The following is a 16,584-nucleotide window of genomic DNA, read 5'->3' as shown; positions in this document are numbered from 1 at the left end:
AGATTTGTAGTCATCAGGAAGTTTAACAACATAGTAGTATATAGCAAGGTTATAGGGAAACAGTCACTCATACATGGCTGGCGGGGTACATATTAATATCTCCTGTGGAGAGCAATTTTGGCAGTGTATTTCAAAAGCACAAACATATTTATTATTTGACCAGGAATTCTGTTTTTGAGAATTTATCCTACAGATGTACCTGCACATTTTGCATTGACAGGGTATATATTACAGCACTATTTATAACAGGAAATGTTTGGAAATAATAGGGGATTGGTTAAATAAATTGTATGTCTATCCATCAGTGAACGATATCAGCTGTCAGAACAAATGAGCTAGCTCTTTTTCTACTGATAAGATCTCCAAATTACTGAATCAAAAAAAAAGATGCAGAACACAGTAAAATACGCTATCTTCATGTAAGAAAGAGGGAAAAATTACAAAAAGAATATGTACTTATTTTTGCTTATGCCTGTGTCAAGAAACTCTGGAAAGAAACAGACCCAAACAAATAAATGTAGTTACCTATGGAGGGGCAAAGATAAGAGGAAGACTTTATCCTGTATATTTCTCTATATTGTTTTGATTTGGGGGGGGGAATCATTTAAGTATGTGAGCTAATCCATAAACAAACAAGGATCCTTAAATGGCAAAACTTAAAAAGTTTTATTCTGGAATGGCTAGTTAAAAAGGGAGAGAGAGAAGAGGGAAAAAAATGGGAGAGGGAGAAGAAGATACAAAGAAAGATGGTAGAGTAAAAAAGGAAAATAAATACTAAAGCAGAACAAAAAACAAAGGATTAAGAAATAAAGATAACAAAAGTGGGTAATCAAAAAATAAATGACTACAGAAGATGAATTTGTGTTTACATTCATTTCTGGCTGACTTAGCTGTCATAATTGTTCTATTTAGGGGACCGGGAAAGTGTTTTGTTTTAAGCAGCAAAGGAACATTTTTACAAATTGCTTTTAAGGCATTAATGTTTGTTAAAGTAAATTTCTTTTTTTTTTTTTAAAGTAAATTTCTTAATGTTGCTTCTGGTTAAATAAGCTTTTAATTCTTGATCTTCTACTAATATGTAGCAAATAATTTAAGCATGATTTTTCTCCATTTAATTTATTTTGAATTTAATTGCTAGCTCCTTGTGGGAAGAAATCATTTCTCATTCACTTTACGTGGTGTCAGTTGTGTTATCATGCATTATTAAAGTTGCAACTTTATTGAGATGTAATTGACAATATCAAAAAACCCACCCCTTTAAAGTGTACAATTCAGTAGTTTATGGTATATTCACAGAGTTGCACAGCTATCACCACAGTCTAATTTTTAGAATAACTTCCACCATTCTGAAATCCTGCACCCCTTCCTCCCAGCACTAGGCAATCTTTACTCTCCTTTCTGTCTCTATGGATTTCCCTGTTCTGGACATTTCTTATGAATGGAATCATACAGTAGGTGGTCTTTTTTGTCTAGTTCCTTTCACTTAGCATAATGTTTTAAAGGTTCATTCATGTTGTAGCATGTACTTCTATTACTTTTTATAGCTAAATAATATTCCATGTGTGAAAATACCATATTTTGTTTATTCATTCATTAGTTCAGGGACATTTGAGTTGTTTTTACTTTTTGGCTTATATGAATAATGCTGTTAGGAATATTTGTTTTTGTGTGGAAATAACGTTTTCAGTACTCTTGGGTATATGCTTTGGAGTGGAATTGCCGAGTCATATGGTAACTCTTATGTTTAACATTTTAAGGATCTGCAAAATTGTTTTCCAAAGCAGCTGTACCACTTTATAATCCTACCACCCAAGTGTGAGGGTTCCAGTTTCTCTGCATCCATGCTAACCCCTTCTTACTGTCCTTTCTGTTTTAACTGTCCTATTGGGTGTGAAGTGGTTTCTCGTGATACTGATTTGCATTTCCCTAATGAGTAGTGATGTTCAGCATCTTTTCATGTACTTATTGGCTATTTGTATATATTCTTTGGAGAAATGTTCATTCAGATCCATTACCTGTTATTAAATTAGTTTATTTGTCTTTTTATTGTTGAGTTGTAAGAGGTTTTTTTACCATACTGGATATATACATCCCTTATCAGACATATGATTTGCAAATATTTTTTCCCATTCCATGGATTGTCTTTTCACCTTTTTAAAAAAAACCCATAACTTGAAGTTTATCATTTAATCATTTTCAAGCATACAATGTAGTGTAGTGAAGTACCTTTATAACATTGTGTAACAAAATTATACACAAACAAAAACCTGTAACCATTAAGCAGTAACTCCCTTTTCCTTCCTCTGCCAGTCCCTGGTAACCTTTATTCTACTTTCTATCCCTGTGAATTCGCCTACTCTAGGTATTTCATATAAATGGAATCACGAAGTATTTGTCCTTTTTGTGCCTGGTTTCTTTCACTTAGCATAATTTATTCAAGGTTCATCCATGTTGTATCATATATCAGAATTTCATTCCTTTTTATGGCTGAAAAATATTCCATTGTCTGTATATATCACATTTTGTTTATCCATTCAACACTTGGGTTGCTTCCATATTTTGGTTGTTGTGAATAATGCTGCTGTGAGCATTGGTATACAAATCTCTGAGTGAATCCCTGTTTGCAGTTCTTTAGGGTATATACCTAGGAGTAGGACAGTTGGCTTGTATGGTAATTCTAAGTTTAACATTTTGAGGAATTGCCAAACTGTTTCCCACAGCAGCTACTACAGCATTTGTCTTTTTACTTTCTTGATAGTGTCCTTTGAAGCACAAAAGTTTTTAATTTTGATGAGGTATATTTTATTTATTTTTTGTTTGTTTGTTTGTGCTTTTGGTGTTGTATCTAAGAAATCATTGCCTAACCCAAAGTCAAGATTTATTCCTATATTTTCTTCCAAGAGTTTTACAGTTTTAGTTCCCACATTTAGGCCTATGATCCATTTTGAGTTAATTTTTGTATACAGTGTGAGGTTGGGGTCCAACCCCATTCTTTTGCATATGGGTATCAAATTGTCCCAGTGTCATTGTTGAAAAGACTGTTTTTTCCCCACTGAAGTCAGTCGACTATAAATGTAAAGGTTTATTTCTAGACTCTCAATTCTGTTCCTCGATATGTATGTCTATCCTTATGCCATTACCACACTATCTTACTACTGTAGCTTGATTGTAAGTTTTGAAGTTGGGAAGTCTGAGTCTGCCTACTTAGTACTTCTTTTTCAAGATTGCTTTAGCTGTTATGGATCCCTTGCATTTCCATACGAATTTTAGGATCAGGTTGTCAGCTTCTGCTTTGACCAATGTGGGGTGTATTATCATTTTTAACATTAAAGTCTTCCAGTTCATGAATATCATGTAGAATTAATTGAATTCTAATAAGTTCACTAATTTTCTCTTTTATCCTCTCTCACTTTTGAAGAATGACTTTAAATTCTGATCTTAATGAGCTCTATCATATACAGTCTTTATTTCAAAATATGCACCTATTCTTAAACTTCTTTTTAAAATAATACTTGTACTCTCCTTCCCTTTTCATCCTAGTTCTTCTGGGATCTTGTTATTTCGATTATTCACCATAATATTCCATTTTAGTTCAGTTTCCCACCCTTACCAATCCTTAATCTCGAATGGATTGCCTCCTATTACTTCTCACCTCCTTTTTCTCATTTCTTTCACTTTCAAACTTCCTAAATAAGTGGTCTTCTCTTCCAGCTTTTGTTGCTTCATTAGTTATCCACTTACTAACCCCTTGGACAAGTATCTTAATTTTTCTGGACTTTCTTTTTTGTAAAAATAAGTAAATTGGTCGAGATTAGTTGTATTAGGTCTCCATTCTAGCCTTTGAACTCTGGAGTCCTTACTCAGACTCCCTGTGTACAGAAGTGGAGCTGTTCTGTCCTGAATTTGGGGTGGCAACCTTAGAGCCATTTGCCATACCAGTATGATCCTTTGCAGGCCTCTGTGGAGCCCCCAAGAGCAGAGTTTGAAGCCACTTCAAAGTCCCTTCGGCCCTAAAATTTGATAACTCCATAGCAATTACAGAAGTTGCAGTTCTTGAAAGTTTCAAATAATTTATTTGTTGCCAAATTAAATTGTCTTTTTAGGTACCAGTTCTCCAGTATATTTTATAGTATCTCAACCCTTAGTTGCTCTGTTATTCCTCACTAAATTTTCTTTCCTTGGCTTTAATCTCATACACACAATCCCTTAAAGGGCTACTCAGCTTAGATTCTAACACAAGAAGCTTTCCCAGATCATACCAGCTCATAATAACATTTTTTCCAATTATAATCCACTGTAATAATCCTTTATGCCATTCATGTGGCCCTTAAAAGTTGCCCGAAGTGTTTTGAGCTACATAAAGATAATTTAGGCCCAGATTCTGACCTAAAGGAATGTAGTTTAGTTAAAAGAATAAGATTCGTACAAAATAATTATTGGAATGAAAGTAATGAGTGCCATTGGAGAGGTACAGCTGAAGTTCTCTGGAAAGTTAAAGAAGATAAAGATGCCTTTCCTCTAGGGGAATAGGGCAAAGTATCCCAGAGGAGATGGGCTGGGCCTTGAGGGGAGTGTAGTACCTGAACACACAGAGGTGGACTGAGGGAGCTGCGTGAATCAAGGCAGAAGTAGGAAAGCATGAGATGGTAGGTTCTTCGATTTGGCTGGAGAAAAATGTTAAGAAGATAACTAGTGGGTTATAAAGGTAAACCAGAGCTGGATATAGTTCTGTTAGTTGTTTCTTTCTTGTTTTCCCAATTATGTCATAAACACTTTGAGGACAAGTAACATGTCTTATATTTTTATGGGTAGAGGAGAAGTATTAGTAAAGTTTTGCTGACTGTATGAAAGGTAGAAACAGTAGTTTCCCAAACAAGCATTATTTAAGATAACTTCTTGTCACACCCTTCTATTTACTTAGGCTGTGGCTTTATCATTAAAAGCTATTTTAGATCTTCTTCGTTGTGGTTCATTAAAGCTGAGAAGTCCTTATGTGATTAAAAAAAAAAAAAACTGGGGGTGGTGTGGGGGTCATGTGCCCAGTTAACAGCCCTCAATTTAATTCGCTCCCGAAAGGACATGAGAAATGCTGGTTTGAGTCGAGGAAAAGAGAATCGGTATAAACAAACATTACTTTTAAAACTTAGTCTCTAATTTAAGCTCTTCTTATGTTTTTTGTTTGTTTTTTCGGTACTCGGGCCTCTCACTGCTGTGGCCTCTCCCGTTGCGGAGCACAGGCTCCAGACGCGCAGGCTCAGCGGCCATGGCTCACGGGCCCAGCCGCTCCGCGGCATGTGGGATCTTCCCAGACTGGGGCACGAACCCGTGTCCCCTGCATCGGCAGGCGGACCCTCAACCACTGTGCCACCAGGGAAGCCCTCTTCTTATGTTTTAATAAATTAGATTTAAAAAATATTTTCCTAGGATTCAGATTTCATTTAACCACAAATATCTTTGAAAAGACATGAAGAATTAAAAAGGTATACCCAAGAATTGTGTTGGACTATGTATGGGTAACATTTTGTTTTTTCAAAAATTTTTCTGAAATACTTTTTGTATGATTGAAAAAAGGATTAGAAACATCAGCCACTCTACTGAAACCCTGTTCATATTACTGTTAAGGTCCTGGTAATAATACCGGTCCCTATGGAAGGAGTATATTATGTACACATACAGTAAAAGGGAAATTGAGTATGCCTGCTTTCAACCTTTTCTTTCCAATGGCGTGTACCAATCTCTTCCATTTTTACAAAGCAAGATATTCTTGACAAATTAAACTGGAAGATATGTTTAGTGTAAGGGAGACTTTGGTCATTTAAAAAGAACAAAGTATGGCAACGTTCAAAAGCCATTTATTTAGAGGTTCTTGTGGTGAAGTAATTCATTATTTTACAGTATTTGTTTTGTTTTAAACTTTCTGTATCATGTGCTAGGTGAAAAACCATTTCGCTGTGATGAATGTGGTATGAGATTCATTCAAAAATATCATATGGAAAGGCATAAGAGAACTCATAGTGGAGAAAAACCCTACCAGTGTGAATACTGTTTACAGGTAAGATGTGGTTTGAATATTTTTTAAAAATCATTTTATTGTGGTATGAGTGACATTGAAACTCTTCTATCTGAAATTAAATTATAAAACAATTCTAATAAGTGAAATTAGAAAATGTTACTACTAAAACTATTTGAAGAACTTCCTAACTGCTGTTGATTCAATTTGTAATAAACAGTTGGCTCAGCAAATTAGTTTGGAGTTGCTCATATTATTATGCTTATATCTATCTTTATATTAATTCCGTTTTTTCTTTTCTTTTCTTGGTTGACCAAAATACAAACTAAAACAAAAAACTCACTTCCGAACTTTGAATTCGACAGTATTTTTCCAGAACAGATCGTGTACTGAAACATAAACGTATGTGCCATGAAAATCATGACAAGAAACTAAACAGATGTGCCATCAAAGGTGGCCTTCTGACATCTGAGGAAGATTCTGGCTTCTCTACATCACCAAAAGATAACTCACTGCCAAAAAAGAAGAGGCAGAAAACTGAGAAAAAATCATCTGGGATGGACAAAGAGAGTTCTTTGGACAAATCTGACCTGAAGAAAGACAAAAATGATTACTTGCCTCTTTACTCTTCAAGTACTAAAGTAAAAGATGAGTATATGGTGGCAGAGTATGCTGTTGAGATGCCACATTCTTCAGTTGGGGGATCGCATTTAGAAGATGCATCAGGAGAAATACATCCACCTAAGTTGGTTCTCAAAAAAATTAATAGTAAGAGAAGTCTGAAACAGCCATTGGAGCAAAATCAAACAATTTCGCCTTTATCCACATATGAAGAGAGCAAAGTTTCAAAGTATGCTTTTGAACTTGTGGACAAACAAGCTTTACTGGACTCAGAAGGCAATGCTGACATTGACCAGGTTGACAATTTGCAAGAGGGGCCTAGTAAACCTGTGCACAGTAGCACTAATTATGATGATGCCATGCAGTTTTTGAAGAAGAAGCGATATCTTCAGGCAGCCAGTAACAATAGTAGGGAGTATGCGCTGAATGTGGGTACCATAGCTTCTCAGCCTTCTGTAACACAGGCAGCTGTGGCGAGTGTCATTGATGAGAGTACCACAGCATCCATATTAGATTCACAGGCACTGAATGTGGAGATAAAAAGTAATCATGACAAAAATGTTATTCCAGATGAGGTACTGCAGACTCTGTTGGATCATTATTCTCATAAAGCTAATGGACAACATGAGATATCGTTCAGTGTTGCGGACACTGAGGTGACTTCTAGCATATCAATAAATTCTTCCGAAGTACCTGAGGTTACTCAGTCGGAGAATGTTGGATCAAGCTCCCAAGCATCCTCGTCAGATAAAGCCAACATGCTGCAGGAATACTCAAAGTTTCTGCAGCAGGCTTTGGACAGAACTAGCCAAAATGATGCCTATTTGAATAGCCCGAGCCTTAACTTTGTGACCGATAACCAGACCCTTCCAAATCAGCCAGCGTTCTCTTCCATAGACAAGCAAGTCTATGCAGCCATGCCCATCAACAGCTTTCGATCAGGAATGAATTCTCCACTAAGAACAACTCCAGATAAGTCCCACTTTGGACTAATAGTTGGTGATTCACAGCACTCATTTCCCTTTTCAGGTGATGAGACCAACCATGCTTCTGCCACATCAACACAGGACTTTTTGGATCAAGTGACTTCTCAGAAGAAAGCTGAGGCTCAGCCTGTCCACCAAGCTTACCAAATGAGCTCTTTTGAACAACCCTTCCGTGCTCCATATCATGGATCCAGAGCTGGAATAGCTACTCAGTTTAGCACTGCCAATGGACAGGTGAACCTTCGGGGACCAGGGACAAGTGCTGAATTTCCAGAATTTCCCTTGGTGAATGTAAATGATAATAGAGCTGGGATGACATCCTCACCTGATGCCACAACTGGCCAGACTTTTGGCTAAAAAAAATGTGTAAATAATACTGGCACTTTAGAACAGATTAATCAAGAGTGGGGTTACTCTGTGTAAAATGGAGTGCTGTACAGATTTAAGAGCAATGCGTTAAAACAAGTTAAGCTGATATGAATAGCAAGATAATCCAATAACTGCATTTTGTTTGGTTAGTCAGCATTCTTTGAACTGCCTTACATGTTGTCACCTTTATAGAAGCAATGCATTACTTGTTTTAGATCAGAAACTTGCTATTCCACCTACACCAAGTTTAAAAGGAAAAAAAAAAAGACTTTCGCACAATTGTTTCCTAACTGATAATATTGTACATTTTTAGGAGATTAGTAATTGTGTGAAATTTACTCATACTGTTTCTAAGTTTTTCAGCATAGTCATGGCACTTCAGCAGGGAATCTGAGTATAGACAGAGTGAACTTAAAAGTTTAAATGTCAAGAGATTATGGCTTAAATAAATTAGTGTGTCCTATAGGGGGAAAAAAGGAAACCACCTTTTAAAAAGAATGATATGCCATATACCCTTGATTTTCATTTTGCATTATATTGACATGTTTTTTTTTTTGAGAAAAAAGTAATAAAAATCTGATAGTCTAAGACTCCACTATTTAAAAGCCTAATTACTTTAAAAATATGCATACTTTCAAAACTTTTACCAAAATACATAACTGTTGAAGCATTCACTTCTGTATGGAAGTATGCATATTGGTGTCAGTTTCTTTGTACAGTTGTACCTAGATATTTTTTATGATTTTTCATGTGCAAGTATCAAGGTTTTGAAGTTTTAGTAAAAAGATATTCTGTAGATTACATTCCCAAGAACATAATGCTTATACAAAATGTATATTCCACATTTTAAAGCTTAATTGTATTTTACTTTACATATACACTTCAGTTAACATAGAGCACTTAGAATCTATTTGGTATTTTTGATTTCTCAAAGTAAAAAAAAAATTTAGATTTTTAGGTTTGATATGGTTGTGTCATAATCATCTCATAATTGAAAATTTTAATTTTTGGCAATAAAAGGAAATTGGATATCTTTGGAACTGTAAAACCTGGTTTAATCCTTCTCTTTCTAGAATCTTGATAGATTGGATAATTAAACAGTATCCAGAGAAACTAAAGAAATGGGCATTTTAATTGCTTATTTTATCTTGAGTTACTTTTTACTGAACACTGCTCATTACAATTTTACAAACCAAGAGTGTTTACTAATTCTAGTAACTACAGTTTCTTTTTCAGCTAGATGAGTGATCGGAAACTTTTTGTTGCATTTCAAAATCTAAATAAACTACAGACTTTATCCTTATACCACGAATGTTTTTTTTTTTTAATTCTTTGTCTTAAAATAATACAGCATGGTACAATAAATAGTGCTTTTATATATATACATATTATATATATACTTTTCTAAAGAATGATGGTTTGAGTTACACATTGGACAGTTTTAATTTTTGGAAAGTAACATTTTATTATCCTGTTTAATTTCTTCCAACTTTTTGGTTTTTTATTTTAAATTTCCACCATCTTTGTCACAATGCACACGTACTGATATAGCACCAGTGATAATCTAAAATTAAAACCCTTGGAAGATGCAACTTTATGTTAATTTCCATTTTAACTTTTGTATTGGCCTTATAGATCTGCAGTCTTTGTTTCAGTATAGAATGTTATACATTTAAATTATTTTTTTCTTTTATTTAATGTTATCCCAAGACTGTTCTCATAAAGAAAGGGAACAAAGAAATATCTACCCTTAACATCTTTTGCATTTATTTTGAATATATGGTGTTTTTATGATAAGGAATATAAATTATGTTTAATATGGGTTTCCTCTACACTTTGGTTGTTAAACTTTGCTTGAAATGTTTTCCCATTTGACAGCTTTCTTTGCTGCCAAATTTGTCAAGATTTTAGACTTCTTTGAAGTAGATATTGAAGTTCTGCCATTACTGACTCTTAAGAATGGTGTGTCTTGCGTTGCACATTACAACCTCAAGAAGGCTTCATTCAGGCGAGATGTTAACAATGGAACTGTGCTCTCCCTAGGTACAGGCATTTTTGTTTTTCTCATACTACTATTGGATGATGGTAGGCATTTATTTTGGTTTTTTGTTTTTGTTTTGAGCCTGGTTAGAATTTCTGTTCTGTTGAGAACTTGGTACAGAATAAGGTTTTTTGTTTGTGTTAACATCACCAGCACAGTTTTTAGAATGTGGCTCTACTGCTGAGCAGTAAGTCAAGGAGGGAAGGCCTTTGAAAGTGGCAGTCATGCAAGCAGTTCAGGTGTTGCATTCCTGTGTTCACCACATTTCTTTACATCTACATAATGGCAGACTTTTCTACCACATTATAAGCATATTTTGAGATAAATGATACTTTGGCATAATTTACTGACTTACCACTTTTTAAGTATAGTCATCGCTCTCTTACTGTGAAATTCTACATGCCTACCAGAGTTACCTTGTATTATCATCATATGATAAACATCTCAGCAGTTTGGGTTTCCCCGCTTTGGTTCAGAAAGTTACTTAATTTCTATCTGGGCATTAATAGAGAAAGCAAGTAGCCTTTTGTGCTGCTTTAAATCAGAATATTGAGGATATCCTTTTGCAATTTTTATTTCATTTCTCTTGGTGAGCAAATTGTTCTATGAAAACATACTCTTACACCCTTAAACTTGGCGAAGTGTGAGTGAGGTGTGCTTTCTTAGGACCTGTTCTCATGTTTGAAGATTGGAAACAGATCACATTAGTTGAAGTAATATCTCTTGAACATCTTCTAAAAGCGTGTTTTTTTTTTAATTTATTGCACACATATTTCATTTGGTTCAGAATATTTGAAGTGGCTCTTAAACTTTTGGGATCTACTTGCAGATTTTCTAGTTGATACCATAGAAATCCATCCTTTTAGCTCTGGCTGAGTGAGGACTGTCCATGGTTGGGTAATTTTTCTCGTTTTGAGAGGCAAAAGAGGCCTTGTGCTCAGGGTAGGCTTTCATTTCCACAGGCCAGAGAAACTTGCAAAGTGCCAGCTAGGTTAGATCTTTTGCCACTTCTTTCATTTTATTAATTTGGGTTTTTAAAGGGCTGTTAAAAAAAAAAAAAAAAAAGCCGGGAAACTTAAAAGTAGGCATTACTGTAAAACTACATTTCTTAGACTTAGAACATTTTAAACTAGAACTCGTTTTTTCACAGTATATTTACTTGAAGAAGCACTATTATAATCAATGAGAAACTTTTTGACTCTGCAATTTAATTTAAACATTTTCCGTTTCAAATTGCTTTATTTCAGGGAAATAATTTTCCAGTTGTTTTTGCTATATTCTGCAAATAAAAAAACGTATGTTTCCTTTTTCACTTAAACTTTGGTAGGAAACTAAAGCAGACAAACATTTCTTGTTGTGTTTGTTGCTTTCTTTAATCCAATGGATAAAAAAGTAAAACCCTGTAAACATTATTTTATTTTTTTATGCAATACCATGCTGTAAATATGGTTCATCAAATAAGGATGTACCTATGATTGAATCTTTAATTCTGCACAGTTAGAGTTTATATATAAACGTGTCTTGACAATCAAGGACTTTTATGTGAGTCTTCCTTTATGATGTTTATTAATGTTATGCATTCCATTTGTTTTGAAGTGAGTACCAATGTGCTAATTTGTATTGTCTGAAAGTATGTAATGTTTTTACAGCTTGTTTTTAAGAATCTGTAAATATGTACAAACAAATCACAGTACTGCTTTATGTTAGAAGGCATATGATGTTGTACTGTATGTAAGCAATAATACATAGCAGTGCTGACTTCACAAGTAGCATCAGGAAAGTTCTAAAAACATTTCAGAGTTATTAATTATCTTTATTTCATTTAATAATGATTATCTTTAATCAGTTTTTATAAGCAAATTCCATTGTTCCTCCTATTGGAACGTAACACTGTTTACACAGCATAATTGAAGTTGCAGGGGAGACAGGCTAAATCTGCCTTCATCTGTACTCACTTTCACTAAGCATTGAATGGCCTTACCACCCTTCTGCAAGATGGAGGAAGACTGCAAAACTTAGTGCCCATCACACTGAAGGAAGGGGGTGTGTTTTTTTGCCTGCTTCTGTACTGCTACCTAACTTTGTGGTTTGCTTTGGATTTTAATATTTGTTTCTGTTTTAGATTCAAGCCCATAAGTTTTGAGGTGACTTCAGCTCCATTGTGAAATAGTTCTCTTCATATTTCATAGCTACATTTCAATAATTCTAAACTTTCTACTTTGATTTTTAGATACTTATTTTTCAACCTTGATTTCTCAGCTGATCAGATGAATTTATTCAACTTCAATACAAAGAAAGACAAACCTATTGTAGTTTGATTTGAGTAGATATTATACTGTACAGAACAGCTAACTATTTGAACACACACATCACTGCTTTAGAAATAAAACCGCCAATTTATAAATGTATATGACCTACATTTTATAGGAAAAATGTTTTTAAATGCTAGTCATTTATATAATGTGCTTTGAAGGATTTGCTAGTCCACTTCTGTCACTTTTTAGTACACTGGTATCTTTTATATGTAATGTATGCTTTTTATTATTGTAGCAGAGCATTTCAGTAGAAAGAATTTTGCAACAATATGGGGGAAATTTTTCATTGTTGGATTTGAATTATACTGGATTTTATCTGTGTAGTCTTACTTGTCTTTATTTTAATGCTGTCTGGAAGGGAACTTGTTATCCAAATAAAGCAGGTAACCTCATCTTACTTCAAGGGCATACTGTGTAGTGCTGAATTTAACCTGGAAATCTGATGATTTTGAAAAGAAAAACAAGTTTCTAAAAATTGTACAGAAGAAATTAAATGTGTAATGGAAATCCTGATGGTGGAGCACGTTGAATTTTCTGATACATAGTGTTATTTTCCTGGGATCCCCTATGCCTTCTTTGTATTTCAACTAATAAAGGAAAAACCTTGTCATTGAAACTGGTAGGATAATAGGATATTCTGAATATACAGTATTACTTTTCCTATCCCATTTTCTGACCCTTTCTCAATCACTGTAAATTTTATTTTCTATTTCCTATCGATAATTAAACATGTACATAATATAGACACTGTTGTATAGAATTGAATGAATTGGGTTGCTATGCTTGAGTGGGTAACTAAGTGGAAATATGGATACTGGGAATTTATAAAATGCCAGAACAAATTTATAGGAAAAAGGGGAGCATCATGTATGTCCTGAAAGGTCATAGCCGATGTTTCTTCAGCCCTCTGGGAAATCAGTGTGAAAGAACTACAAACTCAGTATCTGACACAAGTGGGTCTTTTCCTTCCCCACCTCCCCTTCAAATATATGAGCACTAAATTTCAAAGTACTCAGGTGAAAATTGCTTTGCAATGAAACTTATCACATTGAAATTTTCACTGTCAAATGAAAAGATATTTGTGATATTTTTAAATACAAACTTTCACATTGGTAGTCAGCAGCCTGGCAATTGAAATTCAGTCAGTATATTTTAAAATACATTTTACCCTCCAAACAGAATTGTTTTTAAACAATTGGGAGGATTTTTTGTTGTTGTTTAAATGCGTTTTTTACTGTCATTGTAAAAATAAAATTTTGCTTGACCCCATGTTATGCTGAATGAATTGCTGAGCCTTTATAATACAATGAAAGTTTGTTTCATGCATAATCATGGAACACAGAAATGTTCTTTAAACTGACCTATTCATTTAGAGGTTTAATGAGTTTCACAGCTTCTGGCATTGTCATGTAGTTAACCTTGCCATTTGGAGTTTATAATACCATTTTATGTATTATGATACTAAAGGAAGTTGTTTTTGTTTTATTTTTAATTGAATTATTAGATAATTTATATTTGCAAATTCTGCATTTTAAATGTGGACACTGGCTGTTTGAAAAATAAAATCAGAATACAGTTTTATGAATAATTTCCTAGCTGAATTTTTCACAATATTCTGAACCAAATAACTAATGGAAAATGTTTTAAAACTGTGGAAAGATCAATATTAAAAAGAGAAAAAGGATGTCTATATGGAATGAACAGTTTGTTACACAAATAGGGTAACAGCAGGGCCTTTACTGTAGCTTTGTGTAGAACATTATTTATTAGGCAGTTCTAAGGAGTCAAGTGTTAGTCACCCAGTATTTTAGACTTGAGATAAACTTAACATAGAGCCAAGAATAAGGGCATAAGAACATATATGATTTTTTTTCTTTGTAGATAATATTCAATTATCATCATACATGGGAATTTCTTTTTTTTCCCGTTAATGAAGATTTGTTTTCATCCATTTACCTCCTTGCCAGTCCCCCCTCCCTATTTTGTGACTAGTGGGACACATTGTAAGAAAGCTGTCTGCAGCTAGGAGTGCAGTTTGGGTCCTTGGGACAAATAGAAACTTACTGGCTTTTGCAGAGATTAATCCTAGGACCCTGACTTTATTAGCATGGTGCTTTAACCAATTATACATAATAATACCACCTATAGTCTACTAACCCATTTCCTAGATCACACTTTTTCTTGAATGATTAGGAATGGTAGGGAGAGGGGTGGTGAGATACTCTACATGATAGTTCTCCCACCTTCTGAAGATTACAGAAAAAATTGAAGTCATTTGAATTAATGTTACGTTATTGAGTCTTACTTGACAATTTATCATGCACAAAGGGAGTATGAAGATTTTAATGATTATATGTTTGGACGGAATTAAAAAATTTTTTTCGGAGTGCTGCCAATTTTTCCCTCCACTTTGATGAAACTGATGATGGTATTGGAGTAAATTATATTCATTTGATGGATAAAGGATCAATGGAGCAGAAGAGTTTTAAGTGAACTAAAGGTAAATTTTGAGTCTCATGATTTTAGTTCTTTTATCATTTTCAGATGTCCTTAAAAGGACATTTATAGTAAAAACATTTTACGAACGCACTCATGCAGTTGTATATGCATACGAGTAAGAGCTGGGATGTGCTACTATAAATGCGAGTGACATTTTCAAAGTGATTTTTCAAACTACTGGGAAAACTCAAGTTTAGAAATGGACTTGAATTGTGAAGTAGAGAACATTTGAGCCTTTGCGTATTTATCAATTTATACAGATGAACTCTTAAAGTTGTAACTCTCTTAATTTTTCCTAGCTTATCCCATTGTTAATAAGATTCTGAAACTATGATGCCTGTGTCAAGGTGGTGAAGGGGCCCAAAGAATGTATTATCTGTGATAGTAATTGTGTTTTCTATTGATTTGAATCCTTACTTGTGGGGGCATGGTATTCAGCATGGATCACCTACTTAGTAACAGGCTTTGTGCTAGATGCAAATAATAGGTGGTTGAGGCTACTAGTGTCTTTATTTGAGCATCTGAAAGGTATCAGTTGCAGGATGGTATCAATTGCAGGATGCAGGACTGTATTTCAGGTTATTAAAGCAAATATTCAGCGTTAAGATGTGTTGGGCGTTGTGCTGAGTAATTTATATGTCATTCCTCAACAAATGGGTAAGTAGTAATGCTTCTTATTTTAACTAGAATAGTTTTCTAGACAATTTTAATAAATTGGTTCCAGAAGATAGAAAATGTATACAAATACAGTGGAAATAGAGAATATCATTAAAAATTATCCCCCAATTAAAATATCAAGCTTATGAATAGGATTCAAACCTGGTCTGTGGAAATGAGATAGTAGGCTTTGTTCAGAAGGAACTGACCTATTACAGAAATGGAAGATTAATACTCTGTAGGGATTCACAAACCTGAGGGTAAAGATGCATGAGAGAATCACTTACCCCTCGTTGGGGTTTGGAAATGGATGCTGGAGGATTCTTTCCTAGAAGTAGAACCAATGCTTTTAGTCATTTCTAGCACAGACTTCATGAAACTGTATTAATATTATTTTAAATAGATTGAAATCATGTACTACTAGTCAGTACTCGCAGATATGATTATGATACTCCCCGTGTCAGATAACTTCCACTAGCTTCTAATTATCCGGTATTCTCTTTTCCTTGGCCATTTCCTTCAAGGTGTTTAGGCCACTGTAAAATTTATCTTTAAACTTCCAATATGGTAGTTTTCCTTTGTTTCTTCGTGGGACCTCGAGCACTATCATGTAACTTTTGTCAGTGGCAACCTGAGGGTTAAGACTGATTCCTAGAGCACAAAATTAAATGTTAGGAAGAGGGCACAACCGAGTAAATGAGTTCAGAACAACTTGGGGCTCCAGCACAGTTTGTGGAGTTGGCCCTCCGGATTTGGGAGCGGGTGATGGCACCTGAAGGCAGCATAACCAGTGCTGCGTGGGACAGCTTTAAATAAGCTGTGTGTGATTTTGCTGAGGATGACTGTGAGACAGCAGGCGTCTAGTTTGGTAATATTCTGCATGGGCAGATAAGGAGCAGTGAAATAAGCAAGGAACTTAGACCTTCAAGTTCTGGCTCTACCTTGACCTATCTGTGTAACATTGTACAAGTCACTTATCTTTCCTGAGTTCTCAGTGTTTTTTTTTCATCTGTAAGATTGGCATAATAAAAATCCCTATGAGAGTTGCTGTGACTATCACATCATTTGAGATAATTTGTAAACTTA

At 34.6% G+C, this 16,584-nt stretch overlaps 1 protein-coding gene across 6 annotated transcripts in view; it reads left to right on the top strand.

The window, feature by feature from the left end:
• The window catches only part of ZNF148 (zinc finger protein 148), a 130,581-nt gene extending 116,667 nt beyond the window's left edge, over positions 1 to 13,914 (top strand). For 3 of the 6 annotated variants that reach the window (XM_027107079.1, XM_027107072.1, XM_027107062.1), the window contains 2 exons: positions 5,934 to 6,052; positions 6,376 to 13,089. In XM_027107079.1, coding sequence (XP_026962880.1) covers positions 5,934 to 6,052; positions 6,376 to 7,974 — 1,718 coding nt within the window. In that variant the 3' untranslated portion in view covers positions 7,975 to 13,089. Of the gene's footprint in view, positions 1 to 5,933; positions 6,053 to 6,375 lie in introns of all 6 variants that reach the window. The other 3 variants (XM_027107054.1, XM_027107084.1, XM_027107047.1) reach the window with 2 other exon arrangements.
• The last annotated feature ends 2,670 nt before the right edge of the window (positions 13,915 to 16,584 follow it).

This window comes from Aethalodelphis obliquidens, unplaced genomic scaffold, assembly GCF_003676395.1.
Source record: "Aethalodelphis obliquidens isolate GAN/ISIS:26980383/991018 unplaced genomic scaffold, ASM367639v1 scaffold1, whole genome shotgun sequence".
Lineage (NCBI taxonomy): Eukaryota > Metazoa > Chordata > Mammalia > Artiodactyla > Delphinidae > Aethalodelphis > Aethalodelphis obliquidens.
Note: the sequence above shows the minus strand (reverse complement) of the source record. Positions and strands in the feature narration are given on the sequence as shown.